The sequence below is a fragment of the Colletotrichum costaricense genome (assembly GCF_030867565.1).
Source record: "Colletotrichum costaricense strain IMI 309622 chromosome Unknown Scaffold_10.1, whole genome shotgun sequence".
NCBI classification, from domain to species: Eukaryota; Fungi; Ascomycota; class Sordariomycetes; order Glomerellales; family Glomerellaceae; genus Colletotrichum; species Colletotrichum costaricense.
This window is the reverse complement of record NW_026848239.1, coordinates 1,263,963-1,282,140: the sequence shown is the minus strand read 5'-3', so window position 1 is coordinate 1,282,140 and position 18,178 is coordinate 1,263,963. Positions and strand designations below refer to the sequence as shown.

The 18,178-nt window shown below is 54.4% G+C and overlaps 5 protein-coding genes across 5 annotated transcripts, besides 1 other annotated feature; 1 reads left to right on the top strand and 4 right to left on the bottom strand.

The window, feature by feature from the left end:
- Positions 1 to 939, top strand: CCOS01_10044 (uncharacterized protein; the record flags this gene model as incomplete). The annotated part of the gene is made up of 2 exons (XM_060458200.1): positions 1 to 364; positions 530 to 939. Coding segments are annotated over 2 exons (774 nt in total), but the record flags the coding sequence as incomplete, so codon positions are not given.
- Positions 940 to 2,425: 1,486 nt separating this feature from the next.
- CCOS01_10043 (uncharacterized protein) lies at positions 2,426 to 6,502 on the bottom strand (the record flags this gene model as incomplete). Its single annotated transcript, XM_060458199.1, has 1 exon — positions 2,426 to 6,502. One exon carries the CDS (start codon positions 6,500 to 6,502, stop codon positions 2,426 to 2,428), a length of 4,077 nt encoding a protein of 1,358 aa, XP_060311364.1.
- A 3,609-nt stretch (positions 6,503 to 10,111) lies between these two features.
- CCOS01_10042 (uncharacterized protein) lies at positions 10,112 to 10,775 on the bottom strand (the record flags this gene model as incomplete). The annotated part of the gene is made up of 2 exons (XM_060458198.1): positions 10,112 to 10,234; positions 10,290 to 10,775. 2 exons carry the CDS (start codon positions 10,773 to 10,775, stop codon positions 10,112 to 10,114), a joined length of 609 nt encoding a protein of 202 aa, XP_060311363.1.
- Positions 10,776 to 11,633: 858 nt separating this feature from the next.
- Positions 11,634 to 11,708: a sequence feature (Short protein (CCOS01_10041, KAK1522329.1) was converted to a misc_feature.).
- A 2,860-nt stretch (positions 11,709 to 14,568) lies between these two features.
- CCOS01_10040 (uncharacterized protein) lies at positions 14,569 to 15,485 on the bottom strand (the record flags this gene model as incomplete). Its single annotated transcript, XM_060458197.1, has 2 exons — positions 14,569 to 14,990; positions 15,092 to 15,485. The coding sequence occupies 2 exons, from the start codon at positions 15,483 to 15,485 to the stop codon at positions 14,569 to 14,571; spliced, it is 816 nt and encodes a 271-aa protein (XP_060311362.1).
- Positions 15,486 to 15,790: 305 nt separating this feature from the next.
- CCOS01_10039 (glutaminyl-tRNA synthetase) lies at positions 15,791 to 17,888 on the bottom strand (the record flags this gene model as incomplete). The annotated part of the gene is made up of 4 exons (XM_060458196.1): positions 15,791 to 15,871; positions 15,930 to 17,170; positions 17,232 to 17,491; positions 17,545 to 17,888. 4 exons carry the CDS (start codon positions 17,886 to 17,888, stop codon positions 15,791 to 15,793), a joined length of 1,926 nt encoding a protein of 641 aa, XP_060311361.1.
- Positions 17,889 to 18,178: the final 290 nt, after the last annotated feature.

Below are 18,178 nucleotides of genomic sequence, written 5' to 3'. Positions count from 1 at the left end.
CCTGCTGGCCCCCGTCCTTCGCTACTCCGTGAACTTTACGCCGTACTCAACCAGATAGGCTATCTAGAGTCGACAGTATCGGATTTTGCCGTACGCCAAGTAACGCAGAACGGACCTCAAGGTGAACAACCTAGGCCACCAGCCAATCCACAATACCACAGTACTCAGTACACTACTCCGTACACTGGTAATTTTGGCCGGTCTTTGAGGCATAATCATGTGCCTGACCACTTTTACCACCTGCTCACTGACCAAGTGGTTCAGGACAGCTCCGCTACGGATACCAGCAACCTCGAAAATAGCATCCTCCTTGTAACCACATCGAGCAGATCTCGAGCACTTTCCAAGAAGTCGCAAACTCTTGGTTAGTCTTGGTTTAGCCAAAGTCTTGGTACTCCTCTTGCAGAGACAAGCCAGTCAACCTAGCAAGTCTACGGAAGAGGGCGGTGTCAACCTCAACAGACCCTTCATCCATGCCCCCAGAGGCCTTGGCATAATGTTTCCAAAATTTATCACCTCCATCCCGTAGAATTGACTCAAGATGCAAGTTTCCGTTGTAAACTGATGTATAAGAAGAAGCTGATCATCCCGCCTTTTCTCACTCCTGTCATCCCATCACCATCACCATCATCATCCCACCTCACCCACACAACTCCAACTCAACCTTCTCTCACAACCATCCAAACTCCTCTCCACCTCCAACTCAACACCAACACAACTAAACCGCCAAAATGCGCGCCGCCTTCGCCATCATCTCCCTCCTCGCCGCCACCGTCGCCGCCCGCTTCGACGGCCCTTGCACCGACACCGTCTGCGGCGACTCCAGGGTCAACTGCGAGGCCGAGGGCCGCATCTGTGTCGGCTTCCCCAGCGTCGACCCCGAGAAGCGCCTCGGATGCACTTGCAGCATTGTCTAAATGCAAATATCCTACAGAATGATTTTCAATTTCTACCTACGCATGGTATGTGTGCCCTTCAAGCTGATGCTTCCTCTTCAAGGACCCTCATGGCTAACTCGATACCCATCAGATCAGCATTTGAAAGGTCTCCCATTTTGGAAAGACTTGGAGTTTTTCGGGAAAGATACAGGAACGAGGAACAAGACGCATCACACTCACGGGAAACCCATCATGAAATGGCAAAACACATAAAGGCGCTCGGAGAGAAGCGATGGAACCCACACAGCATGATATCCAAACCTGAACAAAAAAACAGCATAGAAAAATCCCACATACTACCTCTTCCTGTCCGCAACGCAACACATCTCTGCCATTCCCTCCCAAAGTCCATGATGCAACCCATGATCGCCCATCTGCCGTGACGTCCGCCCATCCTTCCCGGCGCCACACCCGCCTCTCTCATCCGTTCAAGATCGCATAACCCGCCAAGACCCCAGACACGATTCGAGGCGCTCGTCTCCCGCAGCCAAGACCCGTCCACCTCACCACCACCACCCCAACGCCCTCCTCACACCCCTTTTCCCATCCATTTCCTATACACTCACATATACCTCCATTCAAACAAACCCATCCATCCCCAACCCCTCAAAAATCCCCGACGGCTCCTCGGACCCACCGAATCGGCATCCTCCCCATCCCCGCTTACCCCCGAGACCCAACGCACCCGAGGGACCCGAACACACGCAGCACGAAACCCACTTTGCCGAGATCGATCGGCACCGGGATCAAGACTCACTTGAGTGCTGGGCACTTTACGGTGGGCAAACCAGCACACGGGACAGCGAAGGCCTTAACAGAAGATTGCTTATCGTCGCTGACACCGCCACTGCTAAGAAAGTAAGAGTTAGTGCTGAGCCCCCTCTAATGAGAGGCTTGTGAGCCTCATGGGGAGAGGTTACATTCGGGACCGCTCTCTGTATCGGTATTTCAATCGCATCTCTCTAGCTACGTGTGACTACTCAATTGCGAGTAAGCTGTATGTTGTCGCAATCGGATCAAGTCTCGCCAGATTGCAGTCTTGCACACTTTACAGTAACGATTCCTTGCTGTGACTATAGACTTGGCATCACAGCGACGGGAATCCAAGACAGTATCCAAAGGGGGAAGAAGTCCCCCTTTACAGCACTACACGCCGACCGTGATACTTCTTCTATGCCTCGCATGAAAACAAGGAATCCCATCCAAATGTGTAAACATTGAAGAGACTAAAAGTACTAGTACCAAATAATAGTACATACAAATGAAAAGAGACCCATAATCTCAAACCCGAGACTCCCCATGGCTCCCGTTTTCCCCATTTTCTTCTTCCAAAAGAATAAGTCTCGCGTGTGGTATCATCCCGCTCCCAAAGAGTTCGTCCCAGGACAAACAAAAACGCCAAAAAGGTCACAGGCTACTATACAAACCAACCAGATGTAATACAAGAAGAAAAGAAAGAAAACATCAGGTGATGAATAAGAAGGGACTCACATCTTCCCCCATCCCCTAACAAACCCCCTCTGCGCCCCATTCACCCTCGCCAAGATCCCAAGCCCAACATCCTCACCTCCACCCCACCCGCCCCCGCGCTTGACGTTGATGCCGTACGCCATATCCCCGTCTCCCCTCACCCCATTGACGTCTTCCGCGCCCCTGCGCTTCCTCACCCGCTCATACCCAATCTTGAATCCCATCGAATGGCTCCCGTCCAAGAAGCTGCGCTTCATCTCTTCCGTCACCTGCCACTCCGCCCCACGGCCCAAGAACCCAAATACATTGCCGTCGGCCAGCAGCGCTGCCACGGAAGCGATACTGCACGGGTTCCGCGGGAGGATAGTATCCGTCCCGGGCGTGAGAAGCCACGCAACGAGCGTTAAGGCAACAAGGAGACCGAGCACGGACTGGATGATGCGTGTCGAAGCGGTGTCCTGCACCAGACGGCGCAGAGAGGTGACGGACGTCGATTCGAGCATGGCGGGGATGACCTGCTGCGCCGTCACGTCCGGGAGGCGACGACGGGAGTTGACGTTGAGGTTCTGGGCGCGCAAGATGCCGTGCTGCCGGACGATGGCATCCGCTACGAGACCGCTCTTGCCCAGGCCCGGATCGCCTAGGTTCCCCGCGGGCACCGCGAATCGCGATGTGACGAGTGAACTGAAGAACGGATCGAGCTGGTTGCCCGTGGTGAGGTTGGCGAGGAGTCCGTACTGCAACGGGAGCAGTCTTAACTTGATCGGCTTGGCGGTGTTTTCCTGTACGATGGGCGAGTAGGTTGTGTCCACGTGTAGTGAGGCGCCCGTGAGACGGATCTTGGCCGTTACAGTCTCGAGCGTCTCGTTGCAGCCCATGGCTGAGATGTAGCCCACCTGCATGGGGGTGCTGTCGGAAAGCTGACCCCAGACATAGGTGAAATCGGAGCACTGCGACGAAGCAGCAGACCGTGGTGTAGCGACGCCGAAGACGGAAGAGGGGGAGACGCCCGGCGGTAAGACGGCGTTGGACCGGATTGATGGATCGAGGCACGGCTCACCGGCGATGTTGACCTTCATGTCCTGTGAAAACTGATTCGGCAAGTCAGGGACAGTAAAGTTTGTGTTGATCTCGGATTGCGGGTAGAGTCTGCAATCGAGCCGTGAGCGAAGGGCAGGCACCGTTGCGATAATGGTCCCGGCGCCGTCCTGCATATCGAGGGGCTCCGATAGCTGCAGACTGTTGAAGTTGAGGTCCTCAAAGGTGAATGATGGGAAGGTCAGGTTCGCGTCGAGAATCAGGGAGGCAAGAAGAGTATCAGTGGTACAGGTCGGACAAGGTGAGGACGCATTAATGAAGCTGTCGAGGGTCTGAAGGTTGACGGGCCGCGTAGACGGGATTGGTGTCGTACTGTATAGAGCCCCAGAGAATGTCGCTAGGAGCGACGCAACGATTAGAGCGGTGGTGGTGAACACGACAGCGATATTTTGCGTCTTGACGGCATCGAACAGGATTCTATGCTTGGACTTGTCCATGAAGTCCAAGTGAACCGTCGTCTCGAAGGATCCCCCTTCTTTAAGCTTTGCGTACGGCGCAAGACATCGGGTCGCACAGTCCGCGGCGGCGAGGTACAGCACCACCAGACCGAAAATGACGCCGGTGCCTGTTGTCCATAGAAAATGCTTGTCGGTGTTTGCCTTGGTCGTCGCGATGCCGGCGTGTGCGTTGGAAATACGAAGCACAACTTCAAGGGCAACGATCATGCCAATCATAGTCACCACGGCGGCGAACCTTGCCCATGGATTTAGCGGCAGCGGATGCTTCCAATCGGCATTTCGTACAAACTCGACCGGCTGGTTCTGAGGGGGCGGGGCGCCACCAAAGATCTTGAAGTATCCTCTCGCCTCCTTTTCGGCCTTCTCGTAGGGTTCGACGCCGGTGTAGTAGTTCGTGCCGAGCAGCTTCTCTCGTACGACTGATGTGTCGGCAGCACCGGTGCCGCGTAGACACTGAAGAAGCTGGCGACTATGAGCGAGGAGGGTGGCCATGTTGATAATGGTATTTGGGTCGCGGGGCAGAAAGCCTTTTGCTGGCGCGAGGGCAATTGCAGCCAACACTAATATTAGAACGAAGCCCAGCAGGCCAGAAAGGAGGTGCGCTGGTATTTGGCGAACATTGAGCCGCTCTCCAATGATGATGGCCGTACCGGTAGATTTCTCTTGCGTCTCGCCCATCAGTGAGCTCCGTGCGACGAGAGCAGTATACTGCTTCCAGTACGCTGTCGAGATCTGGGTCAGGTTGTCCGTCTTCAGGAACGTCTCGATCGGAGGAAGCCCGTAGTCCTTGATCTGCATAGCGACAGCCGAGTTCATGACGGCGTCGGAAGCAACAATGGCGATGCCGGGGTACCGACTATTGATATTTGGTATCGCTGCGAGGATCTGCGAATCGGTGGGATAGGAGTTGAAGTGTCCTTGTACAATGTCCCACGGATGAACCAGCTCGAGGGTCTTGTTCGTTGCAGAGCGGTTCCGTTCGATCTTGATGAGTTGCGTGTTGTTCTTTGTGACATGAACCCTGGTGAGGAAGTACGATGGACGGCATATCAGTGCTGCAGACCTTGAAACAGCACCCGAAATGGGCACATTGAAAATGTCGCTCTCCGTCGGTACACTGGATTCGTTAATCTGGATGGCTCCCGTCATGACGACCACCCTCCCATCGTCTGGGAAGGGCGAGTTCCCGCACGTCCCAGCCTGAAATGCCATGAAGAAGGTAGGAAGTGTGAAGCCAATCAGCGCCATATTCGGAATGGTTTGCGTCAAGGTGCAATTCGGAGTCGAGACAGTGGCGTTGAGCTGAACGTCCGAAGCTTGGATGAACTGGACACCGTTCAAGGTGAACTGTGCCGGCTCACACTCGATTTCGGATTGGAAGCCGTCGACATTGGTCCTCAGCTCAGCTGTCGCGGGCAAGTCCGCAGAAAATGACTGGAAAGCGAATTCTTTGGAAGTGCCGTCTGGGAAGTTGAGGCCTTTCGTCTGGAGAGCTGTCATTGTGAAGAAAGGCAGGGCACCAGCATTCCGTAGCCCAGTGGGATCGTCCACAAACGTGTTGTGTAGGTTCAAACTCACACCTCGAGCAGTCACAATCTGGAACGTTGGGCTGACGAGCGCCACAGCGATGACGATGATGATTTTGAGCGTCAGGCCGACAGACGCCGTGGCCGCAACGAGCCAGTCCCGATTCTTTGTTGCTTTCGCAATGGTCCATGGCTCGAACATGAAGACGTAGTCGAGCATCAGGGTCCTGTCCACACTCGCAGGTCCCTTTGCCATCCGAAGCCACGGCGCGCTGGCTTTTGCCTGGTGTTCGGGTCTCGCCCATAATGCGGCGATACAGGTGAAGATGAAGGCCGAACCGTACTGCCATAGATATCTGAACCCATGCTCTGGCGAACCGAGTCCTCCTCTTTTGTTTGATAGGTCCAACACGGCTTCTACGGTTACCATGAGTCCGGCGAAGAGGACCGCAAACGAGCTGAGGACCCTCCTTTGGAGATAAAACGGTCGGTACGGAAGAGCGACGTCGACTAACCCATTTCGTTTTCGTAGGTCATCAGAATCGGCCGTGGTTGGTGGTGTCGAGGCGATTGGACGTGGTGGTTGAACTCGTTGTATTCGTGGGGCCGGTGGTATTTGTTGCGCGGGCGGAGGCGGCCTCACTCCTGGCACCGCTAGCCTTTGAGCATTTATCGGAGGAAAAGTTGCCTGGCGAGGCGTCAATGAGTATCGAGGGTTGGCCCTCGGCGGTTTTCCTGGGCTACTGATGGTAATTTCGGGCACCGGTAGCGGTCTTGGTCTATCGGCATCGCTGCTGCTACCTGACGAAGACGGTTCTATTATTGAGGGACGCGGCGTGCTAAAGGAACGGGAGTGACTGGTGTACGGCCGGGCGACGATGTCCCCTTGCGGCAGCGGCGGCGGCGGCGTATTTGATTCTGCTACATAACGATGATAGGAGTCCATGCCATTCGTAGTCTGCTTGCCTACTCTGCGGGGCACGTTTGCCCTGGCCCTCGCATCAGATGCCATTGATCAGAGGAGACAAACGCAGGCGAGATGGTCTTCTCGAGCAACGGACAAGTCCAGTCGGGGGAGCTGAGGGGAGGGAGACGGGGTCTAGCGTCAACTGAAATTCATCGTCTTCCGAGTGTCGTTGTGGTGTTTGATGTCCCAAGCGGCTCTGTTTGTTTTGTTTCTCGTTGGGTCGCCCCCTTAGCGGGAGGAAACGAAGATCAATGGTCGGGGTGTTTGTCGATCCTCTGGATTAGAATTGGGATTAAGAGCGCGCTTGTTGCGAGTAAATTGAGGCGAAGAATGGTAGAAAAGAGCGGAGAAGGCGGGCAGTAAGAAAGTGGTAGCTAGCAAAGCCAGCAAGCCAGTACGGAGTGAGAGTGTGTGGTGGCAACGACCTAGCTTGTCTGACGAACTGGAACCTTGGATGAGCCGCAGGGAAGAGTTGCCCGGCGCCGTGTTACTCTATAGGCGCACTTTTGCATGAATAATGTTTGGGAATCCGGATGGGATTTTCTCAAGCCAGCCTCTCATTGACTGGTACCAGCCCAGGGTGAGGCAAGTCGGTAACAGTCGAATAAGAATATTAAGAACAAGGGAAGGGGGGAAATAGAGACCCAATCTCAGGGCTCGGAAGAAGAAAGGAAGGGAACAGCCTTGCTCCAACCCCGCGGACGATCACAGGTTCTCGCATGATATAAGAGAAGTAATCAGGAACGCTTCTTAGAAGGGAAGAAGAGAAGAGGGGTGGAGGGGCAGCGGCGGGCGGGGAAGACGCCGCTCGGGTGGTACGCCAGTCAGTCCTGCCAGCCTGCCCATCAAAGATCGTGCCGAGCTGTCTTGTGTCGCTGTCTTCTGTCACCTCGGCGTTCCAAGTTCTCTGATGGTGGCTTTCATCCCAATACGGGGTTAGGAGGGATATGTTACTGCCGCTTGGCAGACAACGACTTGTCGACTTTGCCAGGAGACTTCAAGCACGGCCTAGGGAGACAAACGTGCAGAGGCAACGGGCCAGTTTCAGAAGCAGGTTGGTCGGGCGCCCGTGGGGGATGTGAGGCTGGCTGAACGGGCGAGGTCGAGGAAGTTGAAGACGATTGGATGGAGGGCATGAGAGGTCGTCGGGAGAGGCATTGGAGGCTAACGGGAGGTTAATGTTATTGGTCCTGACTGGGCACGGTGAAACTGCCGCGTGTGGCGGCTGTGTGACAGAGTGTCACAGACCCCGGTTTCGACGTGTGCTTGTATGGTCCCCTCGACTCCTGGCGATTGTGTTAGAGTGTCCAGACTAAAGAAAAAGAGTCCACTTAGACTTCTTCTTCTTCCTCTTCTTCAGTCCTTCCCGCCTGCTTTGCATTAGAGTATGCTGCCCAGTTGCCGTGCGGCGAAACGGACAGACCCGACCATGTTGCGAGCTGGGTGTTGCTTCCACTCCACTCAACCAACAGAAGAAGAACGTGGAGACTGGAGAGCGATCTGCAGCTAGCAGGGACACGCAGACGAGCGTAAAGAGACCACCCAGGGTCACCAAGGGGGTGCTGATGGTTTGTCCAGAGTTTCCTTTCCATAGGAAGTCGTCCAATTGGAAACGACAGGAGAAACCACAATCATCATCGAAAGGGGGCTCGATACCGTCCGGATGTTTTGACTGAAAGCAGTGGCAGTTTGCGCTCAACTCAACGGAGGAGAGTCGTGCCCTGAGGTGTCCCGAAAAGAAAAGATGAAACAGGAACATCTCTTCCGGCGTAATTGAGGAGATGAAGTCGGATCGGGATGGACGATACGTACCGATTTATCCGATGCCCCGTCTCCTCGGTGTCTTGAAGAAATACGTACATGCGACCTGCAGCCAAACCTGCGAGCAAAGCTTAGCTACCTTACCGTGCTTCCCAGAGTGCATGCCTCAATTGATTCACAGCTCAAATCGCTCCATAGCTGCACATCATCCTGCAGAACGACGCACCTCGAAATAAGCCTTGTCGTACTCGCATTCTCAATCAAGTACAATCGTCCGAACGGTCATTGACCAAAGTACGCAGGTTACTGGTCTTGTAGAATCATCATAAAAGCACAATGTTTTCTTACGCGGTGCTGAGTGTTGAGCGCCTCTAACGGTATGGGAGGGGATGCCACGGTTACCATCACAATCTCCCTAGCTACCTCGATAGCTCGTCCAATTGAAATCTGAGTTTTCGGTATCGCTTTATAGCTCCTACAAGAATCGCATACACTGCTACCCTCAAACTTCTCCCCAAGTTTTGGCACTGTTGCAAATGCCCACCGCGCAGAAAAGGAATTGTAATCTGGAGAGCTATCCTGCCCACCCGTGATCTTGCAATTTGTTGGCCACCCGAGCCAACCAGTCGGAATATCAAGTCATGTTATCGATTTCCTCGTTGATCCGCGTATCCCACGGGCAGAATTCGCCATCTTCGCTACCATGCCTCGCCTGGGTTCCGAGTACCGAGTAATCTACCCGGCGGGATCTCTTCAATCCAAGTCTTGAATCCCCCCCCCCCCCCCCTCTCACCAGAAAGAAAAAACATAGACCACCTCCAGGAGTTCGCCAGTTTGCTGCACTGGTCCAAACCTTTTTCTTCTCACAGGGCTGACCGTCGCAGCCGGTAGAACCGCTCGCCACCCGTCCCAGTGCCTACCTACCCCGCGGGGTGACACGTGCATACCGAACCCGACACCACCGCCACTTGATAGTTCGGTCGGGCGTGAACAACTATGACAGTCAGGCCATTTCCCAAAGGCTTTGACACCCCGTAGTTGGACGATAACAAGACGACACCGCATTGCTGACTCGTCGTCACATATTTAACTCTGCTCAGCTTCTCTCGCGCCATGACCATCGTGCCCCATTTCCATCAGAAAGGATAGGCAGCAAAACACCTAGATACTCGACAGACTGGGCGATGATCAGGTCCGATGAGAACTGACGAGGGCGAAACCTTTCCGAAAAGGTGGAGATCGGATTGACTGACAACCATGAGACGCTCCTAATAATACACACACTAGGTATACAAAAGTAAGGTGAACTTGACCAGACCATGGTGACACACGGCCTCCGGCAGTCAATCATCTGTGTTTCGTTTCTTCTCGGCCCCCTCTTCCGGCCCCTCGTCTAAAAATCCCGACTGCTTTTGTACAAGATAGGATGCAAATGGTAGGTAACGAAAATCAGTTACCCTGGGTATATAATGCGGAAGCCCTAAGTTGTTTCGAACGAGGGCGACCGTCGCAATCGTGCCATCATAATGCAGTCGTCGCCCGCAAAACGCCAAAATGCCTTTGTTTCGCCATTCGTTAGGTGGTAGTGTGTTTCCTCCCTCTCAAACAGCGCAGGGCGGCCTCTGAGTGCTCCTGCGCTCCTAGTCGATAGTCTCTTCACTCGGATCGTTGCGGCGGTGGAGATTCCCTGACTCGCTGGAGCCGCTGGGGTTTCGCTGGGTCTCGCTCGATCTCTCGCCCCACGCCGCATTTCCTGGGGCATCATCGGCCGTGGAGGTGTCCCATATTTCACTCGATTCGCCTGACCCTGCCGTGGCTGAGTGTCATCGAGCAAAGCTCGCCGTATCGTGGCCATGTTTATGTAATCGTTGTTCCAATCCTCGCCTCCCATCATCAAATTCCGTATTTCTTCGGGTTCCAGCTACGGGCATCAATGATATTCTTGGCTTCGGCCTTGACGAGAAAGCCTGCATCGCAATAGGACATTTCTGGCCGTGCAATTTCGGGCGGGTAATGCTAGGTCAGCCGTTAGCGATAAATCCGAAAAGAACAGTATGATGTGTGCGCATACCAGTCGCATGCAGCACGCGTCCACCCAGCCTGTCGCGCAAGTTCCCAGATCCTGTCCAAACTTTGTCTTGTATTTTCCTCCGTTGGCCAATTCGCAGTCGGTGCCTACTCTCAGCTTGTTGTCGATTGAGCCCTTACAGCAATGCGGCTGCAGGGTGATGAAGGGACTAGCGAGCTTGTCGGCGGGCGGGTATGGATAACAGTGGAACGGCTCGCTCTGGGCGAGGATGACGGGTAGTCCGAATATCAAGAACAGCGTGACCAGAAAGGCCGAGAAGCCCAGCGGGCGATGCATCTTGGCAGGGATAAGCGAGTGTGTGCGAACGACGAGAGCAGATGATGCGACGCCGGCGAAGAAGCGCGCAATGTGGTTGTGAAGCTTTTGAAGGACTTCGTAGAGGGGCCGGGGGAGGTGTTGGGCCAGCAGGTGTAGATAAGTGGCCGTAATGGCGAGGATTGGGGGTGGCGACGACGATGAAGGTGGCATTCTTGCTACCTAAATGGACTTCTATTAATGGAGCCCTCTCTGTTCGACGAGACTAGCTGACAGGCACGCAGCCAGATAGATTGACTGCGACCAGCAATACCTAGGCCGGAGTGGGAGCGGGTCGCCAGAAGGCCTGTTTGAGTGGAACGTCGAGGTTGCAAGGGCGAGCCAAGCAAGCCGCAGGCGTAAGCAGGTGTGTGCAGGCTGACTATCCGTACTTTCCAGCTTCGACTGGGATCTCCAGGTCCCCGTAGGTATATCGCGGCGGGCGATACGACGTGGACTTTTTCCCTCGAGGAACCAAAGGGGCCCCGGGATGGAGACTTGGAGGGCGTGCTAGTGCTGCTTGATGACGCCGGGACTAGTGAGTGGCCTCTGCGGAGGGGAGGGGAGCGTCGCAGCGTTCTGAGCTTAAAGTGTGGCGCTGCCGGGACTATCGCCGTTGAGAAGGGTGCAAGATGCGCAGCGAAGTGACGGTGGACGCGTGGAGGGGTGGTGAGCGCGGCCAGGATGTGGTTGGATTTGATAAGACGATTTGCGGAGTACAGATGCTTCCTCGAGAAAATCGAAGAGCGCGACAACGGGAACGACTGGAGTAATCGGAATGACTGGAAGTCTGGCAGAGGGGGAGGATGGCTTCGATGGAGGGAGTATCGCTGGAGTGTGGTTGAGTGCCGGAGAGTTTCGCGTTGGGAAGGGCGCAATCCAGGGAGATGGGACCGAAGTGGAAACAGTCTGATGGAGGGTGATCGCAGTCGATGAGATGCTTGACGTTGCCGAGTTGCGATGAAAGAACGCGCAATCCACCTTCTGCGACAAACGGGAGAGACGGGCGGCGAGAGGTTATCGTATGAAGGTTTACGGATACAGGCGTGTAGTATGTATGGATGTCGCGTTTGAAATGAGGATCAAGTTTGTGGGAGTCACGAACATTGCAGAGAAGGAGGGATGGATAGGAGCGCAGTCACGGTTTGTTTGGATGAACCCCAAAGAAGAAGCCACGGCTAAAGGTGGCCGTCAGCCAAGCATTCACGGCAAGCGAGAAGGAGCCAAGGCTAAACTAATAGGAAGGAACCACACAGCATTGGGGCCACGATGGGAAGGATTGGCGGCGACACAGGAGGAAGGAGGCGAGCACACGAGGTAGGTACTTCGGGGAGAAACAAGCAAGGGAAAGAGCAGCGCTCGTGAGGCAGGCACGCAGATATGGTGGGGACTGGAGAGAGAGGTAGAGAAGGCAAGAGCACTTCGTTCCTTCTCCCAAGTACCCCAGAGCGAGACCGGGCGACAAAGGCTGGGCGCGCATAAGACGAGAAGGAAGAGAAGAAGAAAAGAAAAATGGCAGGGACAGAAGTTCGGTGCTACAAACAGCCGAAAAGAGACGGACAGAAAAGTCTCAAATGGCTGCCTGCTGGTGTCTCTTTTTTGAATGTCCTTTTCAGCCATGTTCCGCGATTAAAATTGCGCCAGTAAGCACCAGCAGGAATTGACAAACCAACTGCAAAGCTGACCCAGACACTCCACACAATGTCACAATGCGTCGTCCAACGGGAAATCATTATACGAAAGCTCCTTCGAGTTTCCAAAGCAAAAAAAAAAAAAAAGACCCAATTTGATGCGCATTTCCAACTCGTCGTTGCCAGGTTGGCCTCGGACTAGAACCCATTTGGAGCTCTCGCATACCTCTGCCCGCTTAGCCGGGCGTTTTCCCCCGCCAGTTGCGCCGCACGCGAGCCGCCAGTGTCCATCGTGCACCAGCACATCGTGGGAAAAAGTGACCTTGGGATTTGCGGCACAGCAAGCAGGGTCCAGCATTTTTTTTCTTTTCTCGCTTTTTTTTTTCCTTCCTACTCTCCCTGTGTTACACGAAAGTTCTTTTCGGCCGGTGGGTGGATAATCTCACTCAACTCAAAAAGAGAGGATCATCTCAACCAAATGAAGCAGTACCTCTTCACTTGAGTTCATGACTCGATTGACTGAAATACCTTGTACAGGGCGTTCAATGTTGACTGAAATATAGTTGCCCAAAACCTCCCAGTTCGCCGCATGTTCTCAGATGACAGTTCAAATATTCCGAGCAAAGGGCAACAGACCGCAGCAAGTCAAGATTGAGAAGGGGGGAAGGAAGAAGAACACCGCACATATTGTCTTCTTCTCTCTGGACACTTTTCCTCTTCCTTCAAGGGGGTTCCCTGGCGTCACTCATTCATCCCTCCTTCCATGCAAGGGCCAAGGGCCAGGCCGAATCCCACCAATCCACCTCTCCAATCCGTCTTCTGAGAAGTGACATTCTGATTGGCTATGAACCACATGTGGACAGGGGCTGGCGATCCACTCTTGTGCCCTATCAGGCGGGCCACGAATCAGATGCGCCCGCCTCACTCCCATTTCCCTCGAGGCACGGGCCCGTCTGCAGACCCGGCCCCCGATTAAGGTTATCCGGCCGGCCACTTCTCACGCTTCGCCGGTGACGCCGGAAAGAACGCCAAGACCCAACCTTTTGGGCCCGGTCTTCCCAACCTGCCATCGGGCGAATCGGCCCTCACAATTGGTACCTTCCGTCCAAAGGTTCCCTGACGCTGATTACGTGCTATCTTCAGCCACACAGCACCAATTTCCACGGACACGCTCTCACGCCTCCGTTCTTCACACTCACCAACTGACCTTGAACTCACCGAACAAGCCTTGTCGTCCGAAATAATTACCGGTGTGATGAGCACCTCTCTATGTGCAAAGTCTATCGCTCATGAACTGCAGACAACACCTTCCCAAGCGCGTTTGTCCTCCACTGTGAGGGTATTATGACCACTCAACCATTGAGAAACTTCACTACGACCGCTTTCTTCACTCGTCGGCCTGCAGCTTGTTCCGTACTCCGACGCAATCTTTCTGACGGATATAATATGGAGCCGATTATCCTATATCGTCCATTAAACTTTTCTCGACATTTCGAGAAAAACTTTGTTGCAATCGCCAACGCCGATCCGAATTTGTCTGCGCTGGAGGCATCATGTTGATTGTCTGTCATCAATCCAACGCAGCGAGTACCACGGCTTTGGGGAGCCAACAATCCAGCAATGCCGTCATGATTATGATAACCAACAAATTCTTTGCCTCGGGACGAGTTCCCGCCGGTGCAACGATCCACCCACAAGAGAAACTGTGTTTAAGTGAGGAACAGGTTTCGGTCAGCCGAATCCGGCAACCGGTGTAACAAGGGACACCCTGAAACGGGGTTGCCCTTGAGTCGGCAGAGGTCCTAAAGCTGACGATAGCTGACTATCCGTAAGTCGGGCTGACTGTACACTCATGAAGAGACCCTGAATGTCACATGTTGCATTAGACGGCAGTCCTTGTTAAATAGCTGGCCCCTCTATCTGTCTACGCTTTCAGTCTAGGGCGATGAAGGGACGAGAGCTTTGATACACCAACATCCGTGTGGCATCTACATCACCGGCCCAGTATTGGCTATCATTATTCCACATACTCTCACATGCTCAAGCTCTCCCAATTGCAGTGATGAGAATCAAGCACCAATGGATGAGGCGGAGCTACGTGTATTCTTAATAGCCGGGACACCAACAAACCGAAGCCCCTGAGGATTTAGTACCCTCGTCGAGGACTGGTTCTTGTCCAATATTTTAGTAGAGGTTTTGGCAGATAGTAGGTCATCAACACACCATGAAGCCCGGCTACCAATCAGACCTTGACTCCAAGCTCCAATAACTCCGTGAACACCTTTCCCTCCGCCCTTCCTACCATCAACGGTCGGTCGACCTACCACCCAAACCCCCTACCCCCAAAGCGAACCCCCCCAAACCTCGTCAACAACCCACACCCCAACAAGCACAACGAACCCAAGCATCGAGTCCCTCCTCCCCCGTTCCGCCCCCTCCCCACTCTTCTTCCCAACCCTCACCGGCCCCGCACCCCCCGTCACCGGCGGCACAACTCCACCGGCCCCCGAAGAGACCGGAGGACCCCTCTCCTTCGGATAACACTTCCCCATCCAACACTTCTCATCCCGACTACACCCGCCCTGTACACCGCAACACTCTCCACTCACACACATCCCGCCGCAGAGCTTCTTGCCCCGCGAGCAGCAGACCCCGATGGCGGCGTCGACGCAGTCGAAGCCTTGGGCGCAGCAGCCGGGCCCGCAGCAGGGCATGGATCTTGTGCAGCAGTTCCAGTTGCGGGGGAGGTTGCAGGATACTATAAGAGGCGTTAGCGTGATGATTCTGAAAGGCAAGAGAGAGGATGATGTGGAATGGATGTGATAGGGTAAGATAAGGAGGACGGAAGGAGATACACACCTGTTCCTTTGGGGCATGTGTCTGGGTCGTCGACGGAGCGCGCTGCGTAGAGGGCCGGGCTGCCGACTTCCCATTCTATGATGGAGATGGCTGGGTCTCGCCCGTACGGAGTGTGGCCATATGATGGCTTTTCCCGGGGTGGCTGTCCATATGAAGGCTTTCCGTGTGAAGGTTTTTCGTCTGGCTGCTCGTACGGTGACGGTTCTTCCGCCGAGTCTTCGTGTGGCGTCTCATTGTAGGGTGTCTCTTCGTAAGGTGATTGCTCATACGGCACCTCTCCAACTCGCGGTGCTGATGGCTGGTTGCCCTGCGATATCTCTTGAGGCACAGCGAGGCATATGGAGCTAACGGCCAACGCTACCCCGAGTATCCGAGAAGACTGACTGAACTTCATTCTTTCGAAAGTATTATTCGCAACTCCGTCGTGGAGAACCTGATGATTTGGTAATGGGGGTTTGTGTGGTGAGTGCAACGACGATCCAAGGTGTTGTGTTGATATAAGGACCCGTAGCGTGAAGTGCAGTGAATCACTTTAAGGAAAACCCCGTCGATAATCTTTGTGACAAAACGATTCTGATTCACCACACTGCTTGTTGTGGGATTTTGTTTGGTATTATCAAGCCCGCCATCTATGCAACTCCGAAAGCTCCCCAAATCCATCCATCCACCTTTACGTCCAAATCCGGAGATAGCTGTAACTTAAACCTTTCCAGCATCCTCCTTCAGCGACACAATACGGTTGAGAATAATCTTCTCGTCGGTACTGTCAGAATCAATGGCCTAGTGGGGGTGTTAGTTCGTCTGTCAAAATTTCAGTCTTCACTCGTGGGCAGCTTACAAAGTAGGCAATGCGCGTCGCCTGGAAACGAACACTCTCAGGTCCGCCCTTGCCGAGCTCGCTCTCACCCGCAGCCTCAGGCCAAGGTGCACGTCTCTTGACTTCGTCAAAACCGCTCTCGATGAGCGCGTCGGGGTAGATGACCTCGCTCTCGGGGTTGATGTCGTTGAGGAAACCGCCCTCGGCGTCGTCGGGCTTCTCGCTCTTGAACAAAGAGTTGTGGATACGGGCCTCAACCTTCTTGGAACCCTCGGTACCGACCCAGTTGATGAAGGCCTTGGGCTTCTTCGTCTCCTTGTCGTAGACGGCACGGATCTCGGTGACCTTTCCTGTCGCCTCATCCTTGGTGTAGGAAGTAGCCTTGATGGGGAAGGGGGCGTTGAGCAGACCGACGGTCTTGTTGGGTGCAAGACGGAAGTAATCCTTGCTGTCGACTTCTCTGAAATCGGCGCGATCGATGTAGACGGTCGGGGTGAACTTGATCGTGTGCGAACCCATGTTGGGGTCCTTGGGAGAGAAGGCGAGCTCTACGTCAGTAGCCTCGGCATCTTCGATGACAACCGGGATGGGATCCAAGACCATCATCAATCTGGGAACAGTTCGTTCTAGGTACTTGCGCACCGTCTGCTCGAAACGCTTGATCTGAATGACAGAGACAGACGTCGTGACTCCCAGCTCATTGACGAAGTCGAGAATCGCGCGCGGGGGCACACCACGGCGCTTGATACCGATCAGAGTGTACAGACGTGGATCGTCCCAGCCACGCACAATCTTCTCCTCAACCAGCTTGAGGATCTTTCTCTTTGACAAGACGGTACCCGTGATACCTAGACGACCGTACTCGCGCTGCATCGGCTCGTAAACGCCGAGGGTCTTGTTGAGCCACTCGTACGAGACACGGCTCTGGACGAACTCTGTTGTGCAGAGTGAGTGAGTGATGCCCTCGAAGCTATCACACAGGCAGTGCGTGAAATCGTATGTCGGGTAGATCTTCCAGTCCCATCCGGTGCGGTGGTGCGGCGTGTCGGTCTTGATGCGGTATGCGGCGAGATCCCACATCTGGGGGTTGCCGTCGGTGATATCCTGCTTCATGCGCAAGAATGCTTCCCTAGGCTTGTATTTGCCGTCCTTCATATCTCTGAATTTCTGCAGGTTCTCTTCGACGGTGTGGTTCGCGTGCTCGCATCGGAACCTGGGGGAAGCGCCCTTCTCACCGCCACGCTGGAGCTTGATCTCGGTATCTGAGGGTGACTGATTAGCAAGTGCAGAGCACGTTGTATCTGATGCAGAAGATAACCTCACCACCGCAGTAGCATACGTATGCCTTCTCCAACGTAATCATCTTCTCTGCCAAATCGTACAGCTTCTGGAAGTTGTCACTCGAGTACGTAATCTTGTACGGTGTGAAACCCAGCCAGCTGATCATCTCCTCAATGGCCGTGAAATATCTCTCCTCCTCCTTCTCGGGGTTCGTGTCGTCGAATCTCAGGTAGCAGACACCTCCGTGATGCTTGGCGAAACCGAAGTTGACGGCGATGGCCTTGGCATGGCCAATGTGCAAGCTAGGGGAAAGACGTCAATGGCGTGGCAAAGATAAGCATTGGGGCTCACGTACTAGCCATTGGGCTCGGGAGGGAAACGCGTCACGACATTCCCCGACGGCCTCTCCTTGTAGACCTCCTGGAGGAAGCCCTGTTTGAACATTGCCTCCGGGTCGAGGACGACCTCCTCAGGCTTAGCTTTGGGCTTCGCGGCGGGCTTGCTGTCGCCAGCACCGGCAGCCTTTGCGACAGCATCCTTGGCAGCCTTTGCCTTTTCCGTGGCGGCCTTCTTCGCTCGCTTTGCCAGTCTCTTCTTCAGCTCGCCCTTGCTGACCATCTCTCCCGTCTCCTCGTCGAGCTGGAGCTTGGCCGTCGACTCGGCCAACTTGGCGGTGGGGTCCGCAGCAGCGTCCGCCATGGTAGCGGTGTCCGGTAGGCGATAAAGGGTGGTATTGGAGGTAAGCTTTGTCGAGATTCAGGAGTACCTTGCGGTCGCTCAATGGTCGATATTCGTTCAATTGGGTTCCACGAGATGTTCACGGCGTGGAAAATGTGCGGTTGTGGTGGCGGGGCAACACTCGAGGTCTTCTTTTGCGGCGGGGATGACTCAAATGGATCCAAGGAGGGGTCATTGCACTGGCACAGCGTCCCTCGCTCAGCTTGCGCCTGCGACACGCGACAAAGAACCGATAAGATAACAAACAACCG